The sequence below is a fragment of the Anarhichas minor genome, unplaced genomic scaffold (assembly GCF_050575085.1).
Source record: "Anarhichas minor isolate MPS153535 unplaced genomic scaffold, ASM5057508v1 ptg000062l, whole genome shotgun sequence".
NCBI lineage: Eukaryota > Metazoa > Chordata > Actinopteri > Perciformes > Anarhichadidae > Anarhichas > Anarhichas minor.
This window is the reverse complement of record NW_027466508.1, coordinates 1,336,269-1,361,261: the sequence shown is the minus strand read 5'-3', so window position 1 is coordinate 1,361,261 and position 24,993 is coordinate 1,336,269. Positions and strand designations below refer to the sequence as shown.

Genomic DNA, 24,993 nt, shown 5'->3' with positions numbered 1-24,993 from the left:
CCTCTGCTCCCTGTGCAGCCTGCAGAGAGCATTTTAAATCTGCAATCACTTTGGTGCATAGCGGAAACAAGTTGTGAACACAACATTGACTTATCATTTTTTAAGTTGAAATGAGCAAACGTGTAAGCAAAGACTTACTTATTTACACATCCAGCTGTGGAGCATTATTAGGATTCATTTTGAGTCAATCTGTGTCCACATGACAAATACAAGTCCAGTAGTCACTCTCTTTTAGCTCCGTTTTTGGTCTCTACCAACTCCTGAGGGAAATAGCCGCTAAACGCTCCGCTATGTTCACCAGCTAGTCTCTAACTGTGTCTGATGGCTATTTTGTGCTGATCAGGTAGTGTACAGTGGGTTTTTAGAGCTCCCTGCTGCGGCCAAAAATGACCCTATGAAAGCGGTGAGAATGAACCAAAGGAGTAAAGTTGTGGGCCAGACAGCACTGACTAGAACTGCAATAAATTAAAGGATGAGTAGCAGGCTACATAACTTCACCTCGTTAAGCTAACCTGATGACCACTATCATTCATATGTGGCCAGCTATGTCGTCCACTGCAATGGCTAAATTATATGAATTGTCCCGAAGAGCATACAGTAATGATTGTCAATACTGAATCACAAAATAAGTGATTATAAGGTAGAAACAATAAAAGACAGTACTTAACATTGCTGTTTGGAAACATATCAACCATGTTTAATTACATTTTGGAATTCACTGTTGACACAACTTTGCAAACTGAAGTTTATCCGCTTTAGAGTCATCTTTGAAAAAACGAGTTTTTGTTGGTGGAAAACGTCTCAGTAGATGGAAGGCCAATGTGCACACACACACACACACACACACACACACACACACACACACACACACACACACACACACACACACACACACACACACACACACACACACACACACACACACACACACAACCATCCATATTGAAAGCAGACAGCAGCTTGTGGCTCCATCCAGAGAGCACCTGTAAATAATTCAGTGTTAAAGGTGGCAGCCAGGAGAGAATTAGAGGGCGAACAGGTGGATGGACCCCACCCCCACCACGCACACACACCTTCCATACACCAACCCCACCACGACGCACTGTCATGCCAAGTGTCACTGTCAGCCTCGCCATCCGCAGTCTTAACACCACAGGTGCTGAGCTCCAGCATGGCAGGCCCAGGGGGGCCGCCGGCCTTTCCTCTCGCCATACTCAAAGCAGTGATGGGCAATAAAAACACTTCACACCTTAAGTGAAAGATACGACTTTAAATATTTTACACACATTCTGCATATGCAATTTATCCACACCTGGCTCTTAGGAGCAACAACATCTGGTAGCTGTTGCTTTAGAGGCAATTAATTCTTTATCCAAGCGGCCAGGGTCCTTTCTGAAAATGTGGGAGAAGGACTTATGTTACTTGGACTAGTACAAATGTAAAGATTACAAAGTTCAGTAGCATCGACACCCACTGGTAAAGCAAAGATTTCAAAAGCTTTGGGTGTTTATACTAATTTTACATTTTACATATAAACACAGAAAGATGGATTTAAATTTTCAAATGATTAAAAATATATATATTTGAATTGATTTCTCTACATTTTAAGGGTAATACAAAGGACAGGAATTGTCATACTGGGTCTAATATACGAATGCCAATGGAATACAAAAACAGAATAAAATATCATTGGAAATTATCAGTTGATTAAATATTAATTAATTTTTTAAAACACGATATATTTTTTAAATTATGTTTTAGATCTCCTAACACCTGTGGATGCCTGCACTCACCGATTTGAAAAAATATGAGACAACAATGACAAGCGATTAAAAAAAAAAAAAAGCTGGTTTTGTGTCCCGGCAAGATCCAAGCCAGAGGCACTTCTATCCCTCGACTGAGGAATTGAATAGATAGACAGGCTAAATGTCTGGCTGAGTGAAATCTTGGAGGGGCATGTGTCCACGGAAAGAAAACTGATCAAGGTAATGATGAAAAACAACTGTCTGGTGAAGCCTGAAGAAAAACTAAACCAAATATTTGAAGGAAGCTTACAGTGACTGAGTAACTGCTGAGTTAATACTTTTGGCTATAAACATTTAGGTTGATTACACTACTTTGACTTCATCAGAAAGTGACCTTTGAAGACAGTAAATAAAACTGGTTATCATGATGGAGTTAAAACAACACCTAAGTGGTATATTGAGTTAGGACTGATTGGCTTAAAACCGTTCATGCCCCACTCTTTTTCATCTTTAGTGCCGGAAATCACTGCTTTCCTGTTGTCTTAATGGCCTTAGACATTTACCTTCCTTCTGCACTGATAGGATTCCTTTGTTTATTGCCGTCTTTTCCCATGGGAATGAACGTAGATTTGGAGTTCAGTGCTTAGTGAGAACTGTCCTGCATTCTCATGTACTATAACAACAGGGGGGACACAATTATTACCCTATGGGTCGGTGTTTACTATGACCATACTGCCACCAAGGCCATGCCATGGATGTGAGAACCACAGCAATTAAATGTTGACAAGGTTATAAAAGAACAAAACAGTCCTCCGACAGTGGGAAAGAACAGGGAAGTCAGACAGGGAAGTATCTATGTTTTGAGAGAATTTTACAGTTTAAGGTCAAAGGGGTAAAAAGGACTTGTTGTGTTGGATGGAAGTTATTGAAACTCCACAGAACAGGTTAAGTCACAATGTACTTCCTGTCTACTATTTGTTTGGGTTTGCCTACTGTTTGGGTGAATGGAGAACAGAAACCCGCAGTGCAGGTGAGGTTAAACTACTGTAATCCTGTTTCCTGTTAGTTTGTTTGGTGGGTGGGGTTAAGGTGTTAGATGGACACTGGTTGTGCTGGCTGTTTATCATAAACACAGCCTAGCCCAGAGAGGTCCATCTGCTTTGATTTTATTTAGTGATTCCCCCCAGGGGCCCTGAGCTGGAGCGAGAATAACAATACTTGAGCCCATCTGTTCCTGTAGAACCAGCCCCGGCTAAATTACCACACGCTACGAGCGGCTGGCATATGCTGTGGCATAAAGCTACAAGAGGGCATTGTGTGCCAGCTGTTCTGTTGACAAATACTTATCTGGCACTTCTGAAGTCAGCTTGCTAAGCTGGTTTCAAGTTTGACTAAAAAATAAACGAGGTAAGGTGTGGAATAGGGTTCCTGTGGGGGAGATGCATGTATAATACATGCCGATTTATCTCGGGGTATCGTTTTGTCAGAGACTGTCTGGGGAATTGGGTCACTGAATATAGACTTAATCTGAACATATAGGCCAGATAGAAGACTAAAGCCAACCAAGTGATCAAAACAGACTATACTTACTGTAATCGTTCACATCTTCCTGTCAGCATAACAAGCTGTGATCATATTGTTGTTGTATGTTCACAAGTCAGCGATGATCACTGTGTCAGAAGCCTAAATTGGGCTCGATCATGGTAATCCTATCAGTAAAGAATCAGATCGTTGGAGTGGCTAACACGCACCTTAAACATTGAAAAATACACCCAGAGGCCAGGTTTTACAAGGATTTACTGCTTAAGCTTCCAGAAACTCCCAGGAAAAACTATACAATATTAATAATAACAATAATAAGCAAGGGACCTCTTGAAAATATACAGACACTGCTTCAGCGTGCTGCTCTGACAATCTCAGGCCCAGTAGAAAACGCTCGTGAGGCCAGATATATCCTTCACATTGTGTTGTCATTTTTTTGCTGAAGATTACAACACTTTGTTTTTATTTTCCTTCATAGTGTAATAATGTGAGATTTTCACCTCAACCAGCAGAGACACAAAACAGAGTCTTGCTGTAAGACATGACACTTGACAGGTCTGCGCCATACTAACTATATAAAGCTCTACCAACATCTCTTATAGTGTTGATCAATTCACGGCCACATAACAGAACATTTTAGATCAGAGAAAGTCTCAGTGGTCATGTTTCTGTATGCATTGCTGCTTCTTACAGTTTTTGAGGTAAGTTGAAAGCACCCTGTTTTAACAGCATAGCAGAAATCCAGAAATAAAAAAAAGCATTCTGCATATCTACTTCCTGGTGGCAGTTGGAAATGCTACTATGGGGTCTTTTTAGTAGCTACCATTGTCAGTAATTTAGCAGCATTAAAGGTGGAAGCAAACCCCTTGCATGTACAGTCATAACAGCCCAAAGAAATTACATGAAAACAAAGAAAAAAACAATAATTTAAAAGCCTTATTTATGAGTTGCTAGATGTGTGGGCAGTTCTACAATCTTTAAAAAAGTAACTTGACAAAAGACTGTGGCACCTCTGAGCACACATAACAGTCAGTTAATGTTACAGGTGCAAGATTGGGAGCTATTTGGTTGCGTCTAAACGGCTCTCAAAATGGCGACGGCGGGCAAGCGGCTCACGGTGCTGACAGAGCCAACAGTGTTTACCTGAAAGGGAACCGGAGGGTGAGTGCCACACTTCTGATGACGACGCTGTTGGTCGGGACGGCATTATCAGCTGTAACCACCGTCAAGACAGCAGTGCCGAGCGGCTGCCTTGAGATAACCTGTGGTGCACACTCATATGTATGAACATGCACTAAAAGCAAGCCGCCCCGGCTATGACAACAAAGCAAGGAGAAACTTAACTAACGAGACAGAGAGAGAGAGAGATTGTCTGCTCAGGGAGACATTACTCCACTTATCTTTACATAGCCAATAGTTGTTTACTGCTATATTAATGTTCAGAATATTATATACAGCTCCTTTAAAAGGTAAAGCAATATATTGGATGTTGAAATTGAGCATTCTAGCATCACACTGAAAGAGCCAGTTTCTAAGTTACTTTCTACCTTCCACCCTCACTGGTGTCTCAGTACTGTGTATGTGAAATACATTTCTTAATTTCCCTCTACAATGTGTATTTTTTTTCTTCTTCTTGTGAATACATGTTTGTGACAAGGAGACGGCAATCCGAAAACCCACAAATCCCCTTCAACCTCCAACCCAAAGCATCTGCAAGAGACTGCCCTCGATCCCCGATGCTACCCATGACATCACTGAGAACAATGCCGGTTACCCTTCAAAATGGGCTTTATTTTGTTAACATTTACAGGAACATCACTGACATTAATTTTCCACCCGTTATATATGTCTATACTGTACAAATGCAACAGAAAAAAAAAAAAATAAAAAAAACTTCAAAAATCCCATCCTCCGTTCTGAGACTTCTCTCATAGAGAACAAGGCTCCAGTCAGTGACATGCTTCAGCAGTGCAGAGAAAAGTTCACACAGGAAGGTCCCCTGTCAGGATCCCTGGGACAGTGGAAACAACCACAGAGCAAAATGGAAGTTGTCAGCTGGAACCTAATTTATTAAAAAAACGCCCTTTCACACATTTTATCACAACTAAATCCATCATTAAGTTGTGATTTAGGAATATATATATATAATGCTGATGCCAACATGTGCAGTTTCTTGCTTTAATCCAATTTTTTGTGATGTAGAAAAACAAACTTCATGTCTCAATCCACGGTATGCTTTCGGTACTCTTTAAAATTGGAATACAACGGAATTTTTAAATAATGAATTAAAAGGTTTTTTTCTTTAAATACGTATATATGGTGCCCCAAGGTTTCCAGCCTTGTGCCTCATTCATCACCCACCCTTTGTTAACTCCACACTGTTCAACATGTCGCTATTAACATTCAGTAGTTGCTATAAGATGGCGTAAACTACAATAACTCACTTCAATGTGCTGAGAAAGAGGAGGAGTCCCCCACACCAGTATCATCAACCCCGTTCCATTTTCTCTCAAAAAGGGACGACATAAGAGTTCGTAATATGATTAGAATACAATAAATAAGATTTGATCACAATTGTTGTGTTATCTGGTGCGTGGCTGGGAACATTGCATGTCACATCTTCATGGAAGGCAGCGAGAGTCAATACTTGCCCAGACGGGCAGAGAAAAGGCTTCGTAAACAGAAAATATAATTTAGATTAAGTCCTCAACGCAACGGGGTTTAAGACATAAAAAAGCGCTGCATGTGAAGTTCTTCACATCATACTCTCATACTTTAAAGATAACAGCCAGACTTTTCCAGTATTTCACCTCATTGACCCTGTGAATACATAGAGTGCTCCACCAACCAGCTCTACAACAGTAGCCATTGTACAAGTCTCCCTTCCATGCGTTTATCTGGCATCTACTCTGCATTAGCAATGCAGAGCGCTCTTCACAGCTACAGAGGAGAAGCACATTTGTATTCTGTAAGACAAAACTCTGATGTCTCCCAACCAACAAATTAGCACTCACTGTGACTTCCAATGGGAGAAAAAAAAAAAGAAGCAAAACCTAAATGTTTCCTGATAGGTCCACTTGGGGATGGAGCAAAAGTGCAGCATTGGTTGAGCAAGTATGCAGTAAAACGTGAGACTTTTACAATGGCTACATCTGTTTCTGCAAAACATGTACTGTAAAGACATTTACACGGTGTGATGGGGAAATATGGAAACTGGTTCACAGAGAGCAGAATACTCTGGTCAGAAGGATGACGTCTATACCGTTGATGTTACTACCTGGAGAAATCTATGCTACTAAGAGATTTTACACAAGTTTTTAGAACAGTACACACAGGCTGGATGAGGATCTGCACACTGCATTGCTTCCTTAATGTAGCATTATGGAACGCTCCCATCTTTTACAGTGATTAACAATAGCAGGACTCCTCTTTTCTTAAGGTAAATGAGGTGGCCAAGGTCCTCCCACGAGCTCATCTTGTTTTTGTTGCACATGTTTTGTCAGCCGCGGCGATGTGATGCGATGCGATGCGAGCCCTCACGTCCATCTTCTCCCACTTCCTCCCTGAACAGGGAGTGAATCTTCATAAGGCCTACCTTTTGCTTCATCATCCACCACCAATGCTCAGCTGTGAGCCACAGGGTAGCTACATGGGCCTACATGAAGAACACAACACTTCAACTAATGCACAGTGCAAATAGGCTCCTCCCCCCCTCTCTCTTCCATCTCTCCAACCTCCGGAGATGGGCAGGCATTGAGGAGAGGTGGGGTGGAGAGGGTTAACTCTGGACAGCACCCCTGCTGGCAGGCAGCCTTTCGTCTTTCAGTTTGTTTTTTTCATTTTTGGTCTTTCTGGGAATCTCCTGCCCTTGGGGAGGTGGTGTAGCTGAGGGGCAAGGGTGGAGGGGCAGGGTAGAGGAGTCTACTTGTACAGGCTCATGGTCGAGCTCTGGTACATGCACATGTACGCATCACACAGCAGGCGTCGGGCTTGGCCCTGCATGCTCTTGGGATCCAGGGAGTGCAGCTCCTCTGGGGTCATTTTCAGGTAGGCCTCCACCTCCGGACAGGGAGACACCTGCGGGATGTTGAACCCGTTCTGCCCTCCTGCAAAGCCACATGCACGGTCATTGGAAACAATGTGATCATTTGTAACAGCGAGGCCTTAGTCGCGTCATATTCACAACTTATTCTTTGTGTTTGGAATATTAAATTAATAGTTAATGCAACCGGTCACATCAAACAGTGACCCAGAAGTTGCAAATGGCAGATATGAATGTAAAATACTTTTTAAAAATACTTTTAATTTTGATTTCTTCTTTCTAGGACTCACTACGTTGTTTTATTTTAAAATTACACATTTTAGTTTTTTGGGCCAACATAAAATAATTAGTCATTAAATCCCTCCAGTAGTTCCAATAGTGAGTATTTGCCACATTTTCTCGGCTAACAATAATCGATTAATTATAAAAACTAATGTGAAAAGTAATTTAGAAGGAAAAATATTCTATAGTAGCAGCCCTAAAATAAATTTTACCCAAGTCAGATTGGAGCTAAATTTAGTATAGTAGGACCTTCAGAATCCGGCTAATGGTCTATAAAGCAGCACTAAACGGTTTGTTTGGCTTCTCAGTACATTTCTGCTCACTGACTGCAACCCGATCAGGTCTCTGTACCCAGAATTAGATCCAGGTCCGGTGAGTGTGCCTTCAGTTACTGTGGTTTTGTTCTCTGGAACAAGCTGCCTGATCATCACAACCGTGTCCATATTCAAAAGCAAACTAAAAACATTCCTATTCTCCCAGGCTTATGGTCAATTACTATGCGTGTGTGTGTGTGTGTGTGTTTAGGGGCTTTTATTTGATTGTGCTGATGTTTAGGTCATTATTGCTCTGTGGTCGAGTGTATACTACTGTATTTATTTTGTTTATGCTACCAATGTTCTTAAGTTTATGAATATATTTTTACATTTAATGCGCTTTGAGTTTATATGTAATAAAATGTGGTATATAAATAAAATTCCCATTGCTATTATTAAAAGCCGCTGTGGCAATCATGTCTGACATGAAGAATAAATAGTCGCACTCTCTCTCAAAGTCTTACAGTACGATACAACGTGACAACAAAGCATAACTTTGGTTAAAAATTCAAACTAACAATTTAAAGTAATTGCACGAGTGCATGAATGTCTTTTTGCATAGTGATTAATTAGTTTAGTGTTTCTGAGGCCCTATTAATACCATCTTCTTTCACCCGTGTTTAAAAAAAACAAACAATTTCCTGTACATATCCTGGGATCTCATTTCAAGCACCAGTGTGATGCCATGACACCTACCATCACGGTCAGCCATACTGTCGAAGAAGAGCCAGGCGGAATCTGCGCTGCCGTACTTTACGAAGGCCACGTAGTGACTGGTTTCGATGCACAGCACGGCGAACAGCTCCATCCTCTGGCGGGGGAAACTGCCCTGCCGCCCCGTACCGTCTTGCAGCTCCTTGGGGACAGACAGTTTGCCGTGCCGATGGGCTTTCCTCCTCGGGTGGAGGTGAACCTAAATCAGTACAAGCAGGTACACGCCATCATAAAAGACTGTTTGTTACTGTGGCCTATTCAAGTTTAAACATTTTTAACATTATTAAATATCACAGGAAATAAAAGCTTTGAAGTACATTTGTGGATTCATACTGCCAGATGAGCAATTTACATATAAACCGAATAATATTTTAGTATATGCACTGAGTAATGTGTATATGAACGAGTGAAATGGCGGGACCATGTGTTACACTCTACTGAAGAAGCCACTCTTCTGCAACATAACTTGAGACTGCACTGAGACAGATTGATTCCTTTGGATTTGGCGCCACCAAATGGATGATCCTGACCCACACTTTACAGCTTAGTTTTTGTTGAATCGGTGTTGCAATGCCCTCTGTTGTTTACCTGTGTATTGCACTTTTCACAGAACTGTTTAATCTTGCCCGCCGTGATATCCCCGTCCTCATAACAGTCTCGACACTCGTACAGAGCCAGGCCTCCGCAGATACGACATTCTCTTGGAGCTGGATAATAAAAACACATGGATTTATTCTGCCTGACACGCCGCACAAAAGTTCTTTAGCCAGTTTGGAAACAAGAAAAAAAAAAAAGGTTCCTTCATCTTAGTTGAGTAGCAGTGACAACTCAGCGGGATTTCATTACCAAATGCCACACGGCTCTGAAACACCATCGATCGGCAAGAACACATCACACGAACACACTGGAAAAAAACATTACTGGCTACAACTCACTGTCTTCAAGAAGGTCTGTGATGTCTAACTCTAGTGAGGGGAAGATCTTGTTGAACATTTTGAAGTCCTTGCCAAAGCGGGGCATCTGGATGATAAGGCAGGAGGGAGCCTGGCGGTCAGGAAACACAGAGAAAGAGAAAACTTATGTGGTCATCAGCAAAGCAGCATGGACTATCAGCAACGCTCCGTGCACACAGGAAGTGAGATCAGAACTAATGTGTAGAAGAGTTCACACAATGTACTTGACATATAACATATTACAGACCTTAGCAATTATGTCTGTAGAAGTGAACACAGACAATCTTGTTTTTGTTTTGTTTTTTAAAGTTTCATTTTTTTTCTAGGGTAATTAAAAAGTAAGAAATCCTAAATGTAAGTACCTCCATACCTAGGACATGTGACTACTCTATGTGGGATCTATGTTCTACATTTCTTGTTTGAATTTGTTGTCTGATCAGCAGTGGAAGCTGCTTTTGATCTAGGAAGTGCATTTTTAGGATTGCCGGTAGCTTAGGACACACAGTCCTGTGACGTGGCCCCTCATGTGTGGAGCTGTGGGGTCGGTACCGCTGGCTGACTGGTTGGAAAACAGGACATGGAAATAAACAAGCTGTGTGAAACCTTCTCCTCGCTCCAGCACTGGCTCTGAATTGTAAATGAATGGAACTATATATGAATGTAACTTTATGTTTATTAATGCAATTCATGTATTCAAGCATTTTGTTCTCCTCATCAACATTGAAACCAAAAGACTTATAGTCTAATTTAATCAACTTTAATTTAGGAACAATAACACATACAGTACCATGATACAAACTACACTTGTGTATGAACACAGGGGGGAGCCATTGCTTTGTCAAAACACTGGACACGCTAAAAGTACCTCAGGAGTATTTTCAGATGATTCGTTTGTTTTTCACAATTTGTTGCGGTACAAAATTATATAATGGTAATCAAATAATTGAACATTTTTATACCTGATGTTTTCATAAATACATTGTACATGTACACCAATCTTTCTACTTACCTCAAGCTAATCTGTTAAAAAGATAAAACAAAATGAAATTCACCTCGGCAAACTTGAGGTCGCTGTTGATGAAAGACCATTCCAGGAGCTGCTGGATGGTGGGAACTCCCACCTTGTCCTTCTTGTCCATGAAGATCTGGTAGAAGTAACAGTCCTGGACCTTCTGTCCTGCTGACCTGGAAAACAAGTCTTATTCAATCTTCCTTTCTCAGGGGGACAAAGATATCAGGACATCTGTAATCTGTGCAGATATTAAAAGAAGTTCCTGTAGTACCGACGAGAGATATTTATCTCACCGACACAAAATATCAGTGAATTCTATTCTTAAAGCTTTAACACTTGAGGCCGACCTGTTAGTAATTTTAACTATTTCATACCAAAGAGAAGTTTACGTTGTAGATATGGATTAAATCTTTAAGGTTTAATCTAAATCTATACTATTTTTCATGACCCCTAACTCTATTTTTAAATAACTTGAAGAATTTTCTAAGATTGATTAAGACTTTTCTTTAAAATGTGTATAAATAATCTAAATAAATGACTTATTTTACTACAACAATAGAGAATTTGTATTTTTCCATTGAAAGCAGTTAAACGTTGACATCAAACTGCCTGATGCTCAGAAGTTTAACTTGACATTTAACCGCTTGACATTTGAGAAACAAATCCTGTGCCTGATAAACTGCAGAATGTATTTCTAGTCCAGGTACATGTTTCAGATTAGTCACGTTATATGACGTGGCTTTACAAAGCTGTGAGTCGGACACTACTTGGCTTTGGTATGAAGGAATTACTATGAAAGTACTACTGCACTACACTGTCATACAGTAGACCGAATGTTGTTCATCTGGATTGCAAAGACCATAAAACATGACTACAAAGGGAGTTTTCATATCGTGACCAAAAAAAAAACCCTCCTACAGTTAAACCACTTTGCCCACACCGTCTGCCATTCAATCTCCAGCAGAAGCGCTGCAGCAGAAGTGAAACAATATGCGACTGTGAAAATCTGCATACTGCAGCCTTAAACAAGGCCCGGTTTACTTCTGTGGTTTAGCAGCAGTTATGTGTTTGGAGCTGTATTTGCAGAGTGGCATGTCCATGTCATGTGTGTGTGTGAGAAAAGAAACATGCATCACAAAACATTTTTTGCTTGGTAAGTCAACATTGTGCCGATGTCTCTTTGTGCCTTCAGAAGAATCCAAAGAGGTCATGCATTTTTTTTTTTTTTTTTCCAAAAGGCAGCAGACCATTACCTTAGCTTCAGCAACGGATCCACCCTCAGTATGTGATGGAAAAGGATGTTAAGGAACTCCTCAGGATCTGCAATAAAAGATGTGCTCAAATGAGATGTGAGGCAACGTTCCTGTGAAGTCGATGACATGAATGTGTGTCCAATACAAAGAAGTTGAAACAATCGTCACGATACAGTCAAACTCATGACAATGAGCACAGTGAGAAGCTGCTGAAAGTTATCGGTCCCATTCTGCCTACCTTTCTCTTCAGATGTAAACCCAGAGGCAGCTTCTACATTCTCCAGGATCCTCCTGAGCTTCATCACTTTAGTAGCACAGACATACCCGTGTCTGCAGGACAGGGAACAAACAAGTTACAAGCTAGCAAAATGCGTAACATTTGGTTTCGTGACATTAGCTCTGCTCGGGAAATGTTGCATCAGATGTTGCATCAGATGTTACAGTCAGGGTTGATGATGAAGTAAATAATGCAACTTATAATATTCCAGTTTTTATTTATCTGAAACTTAAGCATTCTTGTCTTGATCATCTTTATCTTCCTGTAAAAAAAAAATCAAGTCAAAACCTACACTGTGAGTCATGAGTACGTACGCAATAAACCACTCTGACTTACATGCGCAGGGGGTTGACGATCTCTGTGCGTAACAGCTCTTGGGTCTCTCTGTAATACTCCACATCTGTCTTGGAGCGTGGTCTCAGCAGAACCGTGTCCAGTACAGAGCTGAAGGAGAACAGACTGCAGAGCAGAATATACAACACAGAATGAATTCATCATTGATATTCATGTTTCTATAGAAGATAAATGAGGATTCACCGTGATCTTTGGCCGGCATTGAAAAAACAGATATCATCCAAAAATATGAACGTTCATATGATGGATTTAATGTTTGTTCAGTTACATTTGTATTTATTGTATAGTTGATTTAAAAAAAAAAAAAAAAACGTTCTACTCATTAAATACTTCAAATGGTCAAATGTAAAAGGTCAAATTTTAAACTCCAAACTGGTCGAAGCATCTTCAGAGCACGGGATCTCCTGTAGTTTGGGTTGACTGCTTTGTTCAATAGCCCTTTGGCAGTTTGGCAAGAACAACAGATGAGCCACTATCCACCGACCTGCCCACAGCAGGAATACACACCTCCCATTAGAGCCGGTGGGCAAAGTTTACTAATAAGCTTCTGCCTCTGGGCAAACAGCACTGCTGGCAGAGGAAGCACTATATAGTCAATCAATATGATTGAAGTCCAGACACGTTAATATAACATGGCGTGAACTGTAGCTGATAAAAGTATTTACTGACCAGAAGAGGGTTGAATCCAGGTAGCAGGAGTTGTAGTGGCCCTGGATGCCTTTCTTTTTTCCTACCATGACATCCAGACCATCATTCTCTGTGCGGGGAGGCGTGTTCTCGTGTACTACCTCACTTAGGTACCCCCCAAATGCTGCACAAACACACAGTACAAGTGTAAAGCTTTTTGGGAGATAATAGTTCATTTGGTGCATCGCCTCAATCATCCCAGTTCTACTGACTCACCGATGGAGTTGCACCGCTCTATGGGGTTGGAGGAGTGATGCAGGGACGGGAAGCGGGAGTCGGGCCGGCAGCACTTGAGCTTGACGAACAGGGCCTTTTTGGGGGGGCAGGTGAAGTACCGCGTACCTTTGAAGGTGCCGTCAGTGCAACCGGGGCACTCTTCCTCCTGGAGGAGAAGATCAAGATCACGTCATCCAATCACAAAAAAGAATAGATTTTAATGTATTCAGTCCTTTTCTGCATGCTTTAGGTCGTAGGTAGGACTGCCTGATGTTTTTGTAATTGACTTTGTTTACCAATTTGTTTAATAGTGATTGGCTGCTTAGTGACAAATATGCTGCATTTTACTCAGACCTTCTTCTATCAGTGGCCCATGTGCATACAAACTATCAACAGAAAAATATAAATATAGAATTGTGTTCAAATGATTAGTTCAACATGTTGGAAAATAAGTTTATTTGCTTTTTGGCTGTGACGTTCCTGAGTCTTGTCGTCACCATGAGGCTGCCATGCAGCCAGCAGAGAATAGAGGAAGTCACTGTGCCCGGTTAGTTACACCCCCGTAAAATCTATTTTTATGTCATTTTTACGCTTCGTATTTTTGTACGGATATTTAGTGAGCTTTCGAGGTTGTAGTAGGCGGATTTAAGTTACTTTAAAATACAACCAGGCCAGCTGTTTGCAGTCCTTATGCTAAGCTACCCAGCTGCTGGCTGTAGCATTATATTTAACAAACAGATATGAGAGCATTAAAAAGATATTTTCAGCTAACTCTCTGCAAGAAAGCAAATGAGCATATTTCCTAAAAAATGATGACATCAACATGGCCCAAAATAAGTCCATATAAGTCCAAAAAAGTCCTCATCAACCAGGGACATGCAATACATGCGTGGATGATGAAAACAAGCTCAAGTTAATCATGTTTGGCAGATATTTTTGTGGTCATCAGTGGGGTTTCAACATTCCGTTAATATTTAAGGTGTAAACTTTGCATGGGAATGAACGGAAAATGTATGGTGAATTCATGGGAAACAACAGGAATAAAATGGAAATATAGGGTTTATCTGTTCAGGCTGGAAACTAGATCAAACTTCCAAGTTTACATTGCTGTGTTGCCTTACCAGCTCTAGCCCAGCCAAAGACTCCAGCAGGCCAAGAGGAAGGCCCACCCAGCGGATGACACCACACAGAGGGGGGTTCTCCTTCACCTCCACCAGAGAGCCCACCTCCAGACCTGGCTGGCCTCGGGGAGGCGTCGAAGGACGCGGTGAGGGAGGGGCAGCAGGCGACGGGGGCTCGGGCTGCTCTCCCATCACCGACTGGACAGAAAGGGAGAGAGGCCCATGGCTCATGCTGTCAATGGGCCCGGTCTTCCTGTTCAGGCTGAAGGGCAGAGAGTGGAACTTGTTGTCACTGGCCAGTGAGGCAGAGGGCGGGGCTCTGGAGGGCGGGGAGGACTGGTTGAAGTCAGGGGGCGTGTCAGTAAGTGACTTGGCGGGGTCCTCCCCAACTGCAGGAGAGAAACCAGAAACCAGAACTTATTGTACATTCAACAGTAAAAACACCCCATATAATGAAGACTGTCTTCACTATTGTAGAGATGTTGGTGTTTAAAGAGTAACTTAACATCAAGCTGAAAATCCCTTTTTTTTTTTTTTATTTATTTTTTTTTTTAAAACAGACAACAGGAGAACTTTAATCACTGGAGATCTGCAAAAACAAGATTTTCAGACGGTATTGAGTCCCGGTTTAATAAGCAAGGAAGAAAGCAACCTGCACACTGGAGGTTTTTGGCTCCACAGAGATCACAGTTTTCATAAATTTCAACAGCAAAGATCTTTGATATTTTGTACCTGAACTATCTCAGCGTCTTGGGACATTTTCACACCTTGGTCAACTAGTGCTTTTGTCAATATGATGACATATATTACCAACGAATGGCACAGATTGGAGACATTCTTATGTTTAAAAACTGTTGATGATGAACCTCTTTAATTCCTAAAGGGGAGGAGCCACAGTCCAGACTCAGGTGTGAAAAAGCCCTTTGTTGAGACATGACGTCTGGTGTGCAGACTCCTCTTCCCATCTGATGGTGTTCTGCAACGTGCTTCACTTTGCTTCAAACTCAGATTCTTCCGTTTAAATCCATGCATTTGCGAAGGGGAGTGTCACTTTATCTTAGAATTCACAAAAGAAGAATTCCTTGCATACCTAGTACCTACCATGACAGTTGAGTTGCACTCTTTGCTAAAGCTAAAGACTGGAGTATTTTGTGAGTCCTTGAAGCAAACACTTAAAGGCAGATGGAACTTTACACATCACCCTTTGAGACAAGTGTTTATTCAAGAATGTCATGACAGACGACATGGATTCTTGAATAAAGTGGCATTCCCCTTTAAGCTTACAGTATATACATCCACACCTGAACTATTCCACCACTGAGACAACCAGAGATCATTGATCATTTCGTGACAGAAATGGAAGCACCATAATCACAAAGACAAATATCCCAAAACGTGGAAAGTGACCCTGGGGAAATGATGATACATTCACAGGATGAGTAAGCAGTTGTGAAAATGGCACGTCAGCCATTTAAGACTGACCACTACTAATTTCTGCGTGAGTATTGAAATACTTTTACAGACACTCAAGTAATCGGTTTGCCTGGAGAGGAGGCAACACCACAGTTATTTTTACTGTCCTCATTTTGACGAGTATTCTAGATTTCAGAGCTTGCACGTGCTCGTAGATCTGAGGTACATCACCTCTCGTGCATCTTGTTTTGCGTCTTACTTTTTGCTCGATTTGTGATGTCTTCTGGTTTTGAGTTATGCATTTATTCATGATTAGAACATGAATGGTATGCAGAACGGGACCAGAAACAGAATATTGAGTTAAGATCCAGTGAAAATCTGTCTCCACCATCTTGACTACAGGTGACGTTTTAGAAAACGTATCAAATTCTTCACAACTGACACGCAACGGTGATGACACAAGCAATGTGATCGTCCCGTGAATGAAAATACCAAAACAACGACACAATGAATCAGTGAATGAGTCGTAGAAATAAAGGCTTTTACTAATGCTTTGGCTGGCAAATAGCAGGACACAGAAATGTTAATCTTAAAAAAGGCAATCTGCAGCCAAAGACAACAGCCAGTTAAGGAGTTATTTGCAGCACTGAGCATTATTAAAAGCCTCAGGGCGACACCAACTACTCCATGCAGGTGGAATATCACATTCAAATGGTAATGAAGGACACGACTAGTGGAAAGGTTTTCATAGCAAGCTACTGCAACAAACTACGAATTGTTGTTTTTCCGCATTTTATTTTATCCCAGAATATAATAATTACAGTACATAACCTATATATACATACAGTGATTATATTTTGTAAGGAACTCCATTTCTCCCACCTGTTAAAAAAGTTCAAACAAAAAAAAGACTAATCTAATAACATTTAAATGATTATGTGAAACACATTTTTAGCAGGTGGGAGAAATAGGTTTGCATAAATGACTTTACCGATTGCTAAAACATTCTACAATCTATTGTATGTTACTTTAGAAGGACAGCAACCCACAGTACCAGAGTATTTATGTCTTTTAGTATAGGGGTGGCCCAGCAGGAATGGAAACCCTGATCCTGCCAATGTTAGTAAATCAAAAGTATATAGTATAGTATATTAAGGTGAGCCTTAGGGAAACGGATTAGTCTGTAACTTGTTGTAAACAGGAGCTTGCCGGTAAGATGGTTGACATCCCATGAGTCCCCGTGTTTTACCTTCATCAATGTACCATGTGCTTTTGGATTTGGACTGGGCAGGGGGATCAACAGAGCTGCCATTTAAAGTATAGTAAAATTCAGACTTGCTTCTACTGCCACACTGATGACCTAATCCTGTAAATAACACAAGTACATGAAGAAAACACACAGATAAGCACACGTGTGTGTGTGTGTGTGTGTGTGTGTGTGTGTGTGTGTGTGTGTGTGTGTGTCTTTGTTTGAGAGCAGACCGAGTTTCGTTTATAAATAAAGTAAATTAATCGTCAACTGCAGTCGGATTTCTGCATAAAAGAAACACAAAAGGAGACAATAAAAGCGATCAGGGTAGTAACACATTCCATTAACATCAAATCGAAGCCGCGTCAACAGGATGTCCTCTGTTATTATTATCTTTTTAGAGATTTTCCACCAAAAGTGTTTTTTCTGTTGTTATTCTCAGCTTTAATTACCTAAATATTTAAAGTTTGACCGAAACTTTTTTTTCTCTAAAACAGTGAAACCAGCACATAACAAAAAGTACTTTGATCGCTTTTAACATTTGTAGAATCTCAACCAACAATTTTGATGGAATGCTCCTTTAAGAATGATCATCATACCGAGCAGTTGGCACATCAGTTAACGTTCGCATCGTAACAGCGGTGCAGTACCTTTGCTCTTTGGTTTGCTTTGGCCAGAGGACGACTTGTCACTGTTGGTGCCTCTGGGGGCAAAACTGTGCTTTTGCAGCCTTTGGTCCTGCATGGAATATTCTGCACAGCCCAAAAATACATCCACATTAGAGGCACAACACCCCCATCGGCCTACGTTAAACTGCCATGCACCAGATGTCATCCACAGCCCACTTGCAATGTATGTATGTAGTGTATATTTTGTTTTTAATTTGTCACCGCAGTTTGATAAATACAAGTCATTCAAACAACCACCAAGACGTATAAATACTCTATATTATTTTCTGTCTAATGTAGTAGACATTTAGCCAATGACAACAGATGTGTTGCTTACGGAAGGTTCCAGAAGATGTTGAATTTAACTGCACACTGACATAACTTTGACCGTAAGTTTTCTATTGTTTTTCTCTTTCTCACTGGACTGTCTAGTATCTGAAGCATGACAAATAAGGAACAAATTAATAGCAAATTATGTTTCGGGTATATTTGAAAGTAGCTCTACTTGGTGGCAGCATATGTTTCATGTAGCCTGTCTAGAGGGTGCAAAAAGAAAGGCTTTCCAAGGGAAATGACAAATTTGCAAAATAAAGAATCTTCAAGATTTCTCAGATGCAAGTCTGAATAATCAGAGAGGCGGCCGTAGCGCACATAAACAAATCAATATGCCAATGTGGGGAACAAAGAGCCCGAGTATCTCACTTGACTTTCAAAAACAAGTGAGACATCAACACAAAAGGCTCTCTGTTCCCGCTGCAAGCAAAACACAAACTCAGACCGCTCGGAGGGAGCTCAGAGCTGGTCCAAGGCAGGCACAGCTGAATGTTTTCAGAAACTGTTGAGATTTTCGCGACACACACATGGTCCATAAACAAGGGACGAATATTAGGTGACTCACCTGGCATTACGTCACAGATGGGGACGAGTCGAGTGTGCTCCAAACTGGCGAAATTACACAGCAACTTCCCATCAAACACACCGTCCCAGTCCCCGATGGGATTGTCCTGAAAGAGTTGGAGACATGAGAACCTTATAACTCTGCCAGGCGTTCTTCATCTCTGCAAAAACTGATCAGGTGCCACACGTGCTTCTTCGCCTACTATCTTCTTGGAGGTCTTTTGTCTTATCGCTCTAAAAAACAACAACAATGCTCAAGCTTGATGCTCTGTATTGTTATGATCCAAACTGCTCATCTCATCCACCAAAACAACAGTTCTTGAACAGGTGCTCTGCTTTCTCTGCAAAAGGACACAACCATCACTGTTCTCCTTCTTCACTTTGGATTGCAGGACTCTGCTCCAGCGGGGTAATCTACGGTAGGCGTGAGGCCAGTGCCACTAGCTAGAGAAGGCAGGGCGAGGCTGGACGCAGAGTGAGGCAGAGCAGTGGGCTCTCCTCAGCTGCCTGCTGGCCCCTTGCCATGCTGTTGGGTCATACAGCACTAAGTCTTTACCTCACTCCCCGCGTGACTGCCTTGCCTTTGTGTGGGTGGCTCAGATGCACTGAGTGGGCCGCCGCTGCTGCTGCTGTTGTTGGTGCTGCTGTTGTTGGTGCTGCTGCTAACGATCAGCAGTCAAATGCCTCAGTTATGTGTTTCAATCTCTCTATGACTACAATACCTCTCCCGCCTGACAACAGTAGTCATAGATACCAGCTACTGTGATCCCAGGCAACAAGACATGTTCCCTCAACATACAGAGAAACGGTCATGAGACAAACACAAACACAGGCAGGTCATGACAGAAGTCATTCATTCTCATAATTTCACTCTGAAGCCGACATGTCTGCACCACTACTGAGTCGAAGGACAGTTCAAATAAACAAACTACAACAAAGATGGCGGAGTATCCGGTCGTGATTAAAACATCATCTCACTTCGTTATGAACAGCGACCTAAATGTAAACCTGAGCAGGTCAGAATATTTGACACTAAACACTAGCATTGGATTAGGGATGTTTGAAGATACTGCATCGATTATCAAACACTGTATTACATTTGTAATTAATAGTTTACGTGCAAAGAATAACTCAGTTAATAGGAAGGTTTTACATTACGGGAGTAAGTTTCCGTTCCGGTGTGACAGCTCTGGTTTGAACACACTGTGTTTCCATCGTCAGTCAGTGAATTGTTACCTAAAGCAATAACACTGAATGGTGGAGCACAGAATACGTCTACAATAAGAAATCTGAATTTGAACTCGTGTGAAAGAGATTTGTGTTCATAATAGAGTTTCCAGGTGAATGCAAACGGCTAAATCTCTTCTTTTTAAATTAGATCAAACGTTTGTTGTCATTGCACAGAGTACAGGTACTGAGACAATGACATGCAGTAATTCATCTTTGGTTAGTTATTTAATCACGCCCGATAAGCATGTTAACCAGCAGCCATTCCCAAGCTGCTGCACTGAAAAAATAATTATTTTTATACACTCAACATGATCAAAGTGGCGACTAGTTGTCTTCTTAAATTTGCTGCCACACAGCCAACAGACCCTCACTAGTTACTACTGAATTTACCACAGACACACTGAAACACCGATCCGGCAGTTTAAAAGTTATAAGCGCTGGAAGCAGTTTAGGACAATCTCCGTTTTATTCTGGACGGTAAAATTATGATTTGTTTAAAAGATGAGCCTGGACCAGCGGTGAACTGTATTTAAAAGAGAAGTTGGACATTTTGGGAAATGAATTCTCACATCCTTACTTTTCATTAAGCTCATCAATTAACATGTATGAAAAACAAATTGCCGTTTTACGAGGGTTCATAAGACGGACTGTTTCTTGGTCGGTACAAGTTGCTGAGCGATCAGCAGACACTCCACAAAGTTACTGATTCCTACAAAGAAATAGTCTGACTCCTTGTTTATGTACTGAGATGAGTTAGCCGGCTGCTGGCCGTAGCTTCATATTTAGCGTACAAACATAAGAGTTCAGCAGGAAAGCGAAAACATGCGTATTTCCCAAAATGTTGAAGTTTTTCCATGAGGGAAACATTGTCAGGGAGAAAATTGGTTCAGAACTTAATTTCTTCCTTCATTTGACGGCAGCAGGAATATTAGATTGTGTGTATTTCCCTATTGTTTTTTTCAGTTAACCTGCTGATTATACAGTTGTGAATACAATAACTCTGACTATTTAGAAAGAGCGTTACTTACCATGTCAACTCCAACATAGTAGCCCAGGCTCTCATTGCCCGGCAGCAGGTCACAAAAAATGATGGTGCCTCTCTCCGGCCCGTCCCTGGTCTGCACCAGGACCCTGGAGTTGATCTCCAGCGGAGGGAAGTCCGGGTCCTCTTCCACCAGGTTGACGTGGTCCACCTCCAGCTCGCCAAAGACATCCTCATCCTCCCAGAGTTCGAGCTTGTCCAGGGCCACAAACACACCGCACTCATCCTCACAGCGGAAAAGTTGTCGGCCCTGGTAGGAGCCCTCCGTGAAGCCCTGGCCCCGGCCCTCCTCCTGGGAGACAGGAAGTAAAGGAAGGAGGATGAGACAAGTGTCCAGAGCGAAACAGAACAGGAGCAAGAGGGATGAGAAAATCATAAAAAAAGTAGGGCAGGTAGCGAGGCTGCTTGCTCAGCATTGTTTCAGGGAATGGAAGTCAACATCATAGAGCTGTGAGCGCATACGATCGATTACTGCAGTAGGAATACGAGTTGATTTACTGCAATGATGAATGCATTCAGAAGGTTCTAGCACAGATGCTCTCACAAAGCATACAGTAACATCTTGTGCCTCTTTTCTCACATGCTTATTAGATATGAATTAGAGTCCTCTCTAATTTGTAGGGGCATAAAATCAGAATTGTATCTGAAGCATGTGTGTAAACTGAGGCCTGAGCTACGGTCTGTAGGTTTGAGCTCCATCAGCCCACTCAAGAAGACGCCAGCTGGAAGAATAAAAACAACATTGTGCTGCAATAAGTGACCCTTTGTATTGTGTAACGTTGCTGTACATACGGTACAGAACGAATAGCGTGACGTCGAATAATCACATTTAGTGTTGAGATTAAAGGAATAGTTAACACAAAGGTTCGCCCTTGTGTCAGTAAAAATACTGCTTCTTTGTTTCAGCCTTCTCTAAAATAACATGAAGCCAGTCTCTATCTTTAAAGCTTAAGAAAGGGCAGACATTGAGAATAAACTTTGCAGACAATAACCAAAGAATGTTGACATCTGACAGACCAACATGTACTTCATTTAATCCCGCATTTTCAGCAAGTCAAAACTAATGTGATGCACAAAGTGCCGAGATGCGACATTGTCAAAGCAAATGTCACACAACTGTGAATATTTAGCATTGCATTGTGCCTCGGAAGTTCTGCCTTGTGCTCTGTACAAACAGCTCCAAACAGTCACCAAAATAGCTCGACAATAATCAGCAGAAACTTTGATTTGCTTCAGGGTCCAATTTATCCAAATGTGCTACGGGTTTCTTTTCTTTTTGGACACCATGCAAGTGCAAGTTGACAAGGCACACATGAAAGTGCAGACACTTACATTTGTGTGTGCACACAATCTAAATGAATAAACCTGGTTTTTTCTCCCATGTATGTTGATACTAAAGTCTATTGAGCTTAAAATAGCATGAAGAACAGGAGTACAAATACTTCATTGTATTGCAATTGCCATGAGCACTGTAATTAATAAAGGCCATGGGTGGTGGAAATGGTTGTACATCTCTTCTTAATAAATAAAGACAGTGCATGTGTTTTAATTTGCTGTACTGTGGTTCTGATGCAGCTTTAAGCTTTAGAAAGAAAATCCGCTGGTTTCAAGATGCTCTCAACAGCCAGTTCCTGGATGTTTCTTTTGTATTGGATAAGACTGAACATAATCTACACAAGCCACACAGACGCAATCTGTTTTAACTGCTTTGAAACGTGAATAACAAGAAGTACATGTTTGTTTCTGACAGCTGATTTGAAATGATTAGATCCCTACCTTTAAAAATTGGATCCTATAAAAACATATTCACAGTTGCAGTGGTGTTTGGTTGCAATTCTGCTTTTGGTTCCATATCTGCACATATTGTTTTCAAGCTGCAGTGCCAGCTCAAGTTGAAACTGACTTTCTTCTGTTTTTATTAATGAGATATCTCATTTGTACTGTGCAACTTAATAAACAATGTCACCAACACAGAAATGACTATTTCTACCGTAGTAGAGCTCTCTTGCACCGATCACAGAGGAATCACAGAATAACCACGACACCCTCTTTTAAAAAGAGAAAGAAACAAAAGACAAACAATTTCTCACCAGCAGCTCCACTCCAAACCAGATCCCAGAGAGGGCTCTGTCAGGGAGCAGCGAGCCCTTGAAGCGAACCACACCGGGCAGAGGTTCATCCCCTGAGCGCAGCTGGACGCGCACCTTTGACCCACAGTCAATATCACGGACGCGCTCCAGCCGGGACTTGTTGCAGAGGAGGGCATACCGCTCCTCACAGTTGGTGATTGGGAACAGCAGCTCAGCCAGCTTCTCATCCAGCTCCAAGACCTCCCGCTCGTCCAGGCTCAGCACCACATTGGTCTGGTCCAGGATGCGGAGACTTTTCTTGCCCTTGCATGGGGGCAGTGTTCTCCCCAGGGTGTTGCGCTCCTGGCAGGCCTGACCAAGACTGCCGCGGGGGATCCTCAGGGTCTTCTGGGGAGGCTTCTCCACCGTACACTCCTTTATGACCATGTAGAAGCGCCAGTCCTCCCTGAAGCCCCCACTGGGCTTCTCCTGGCTCCACAGGGCAGAGCTCATGGCTGCATGCTAGGCAGGAGGTCCAACATCAAGGCAAGCTTGACCTGTAGGAAGAATAACAAATGACCACTTGAATGGGGACCTCAGTAAAGATCTATAATAATTGATGGAAATCTGAAAGGTAAGTTTATCTTTAAATTAAAAGATATGTGGATTTATTTAGCTAATGATGTGTACTCTCCCTATCTGCTGCCCAGTACCCCTGTTTTTTAGCAGGTCCTTGTGTGACAATATACTCATATTCACTGATTTGAATATTCAAAACAATAAACAGTGAGCAGACAGTTACTTATTCAAACACACAGGGCAAGATTCAGATACCAGACAACTGGGTTTCCCCTGATGACACCTCAGAAATGATGATCAACCACAGAGTCAAGAGCACACTTCATCCGTCTTTTGTTTAAAGCATGACAGTATTGCTAACTTGGTTAGCATATTGTTGTTTTCAATAAATTGTGTAATGTCAGAGTACCACCATGATCAAATTGAAGTAATATTGTGTATGGCTAATGCTGTACAGTGCTAAGAAGCAGGTAGACAACTGAAAGTGATTTCAACCTGGCGCTGACCCCATGTGACGACCACAAAGATGATTACAATTGTGTTTATTCCAGTGTCAGCCTCACGGACACCCATGTGATGACTCGTTTTCGTTGACATTTTCACTGACAACCAGAGCAGCAGTGTGTCACCGCCATGCAAAAGCTGTCAGTCACAGGCCCTTTAAGAGAGGGAAGTAGCTAACGTACCGCCAGCTAAAAAGCCCCAAATAGTAATTTACGTTCAATACTAACGACGTGGACACTTACCTTTGATACGCGTCAGTTTCAGTTAGAGAATACAGGTGACTGTCATTTCAGGTGTCCATCTCATTTAGATACAGGCCTCTGGAAACAAGCTAGATTCCTCCCGTATTAACCTCTGATTAGCTCAATGGCTAGCTGATGCTAGCGTCTAAACCAGCTCAGTATCACGCTAAAGTTAGCCTAGCGAGCTGAGCGGTAGCAACCGGGCCGGCAGAGGACTGCCAACCTCGACAGTATGCTATCAGCATTTAGATAAATCTGCTCTCCATGGGAAATACGTGAAATAATACAGTTTCGCTACAGCTATGAGATATATTATTTACAGGAGACGACCTCACGAAACATAGTGTATGACATCATGCACTCCCTGATAGGCATTGGTCAGCCGTTTCGTTTCCGAGCGCTGATTGGCTGTTCATTATGTTTGTAACCAGGCACCGCTGTGGGGTTTTCCCATGAATGGCAGAACACATAGTTAGGTTGAGGTGTAGCTCTCAGGGCAAGATGATGCTGTCTCTGGCCAGGCAGTGGTGGAAGAAGTATTTACTGTGGAATATTTACTTAAATAAAATAAGCAATACTAAATTAATT

The 24,993-nt window shown here is 41.8% G+C and overlaps 1 protein-coding gene across 3 annotated transcripts; it reads right to left on the bottom strand.

The window, feature by feature from the left end:
- Positions 1–5,057: 5,057 nt before the first annotated feature.
- Positions 5,058–24,765, bottom strand: cyld (cylindromatosis (turban tumor syndrome)). 3 transcript variants are annotated; one of them, XM_076077595.1, is made up of 17 exons: positions 24,406–24,765; positions 23,102–23,637; positions 20,998–21,303; positions 18,741–18,846; positions 17,825–17,926; positions 17,175–17,291; positions 14,513–14,901; positions 13,392–13,557; positions 13,158–13,299; positions 12,471–12,593; positions 12,096–12,187; positions 11,858–11,924; positions 10,645–10,777; positions 9,575–9,683; positions 9,228–9,346; positions 8,622–8,838; positions 5,058–7,393 (listed from the first exon to the last, which is right to left on the bottom strand). In XM_076077595.1, exons 2-17 carry the CDS (start codon positions 23,591–23,593, stop codon positions 7,209–7,211), a joined length of 2,865 nt encoding a protein of 954 aa, XP_075933710.1. In that variant the 5' UTR covers positions 23,594–23,637; positions 24,406–24,765; the 3' UTR covers positions 5,058–7,208. The 3 variants fall into 3 exon arrangements, with proteins under 3 accessions (XP_075933710.1, XP_075933711.1, XP_075933712.1); XM_076077596.1 differs by lacking the exon at positions 17,175–17,291; XM_076077597.1 differs by lacking the exons at positions 17,175–17,291; positions 17,825–17,926.
- Between the last annotated feature and the right edge of the window lie 228 nt (positions 24,766–24,993).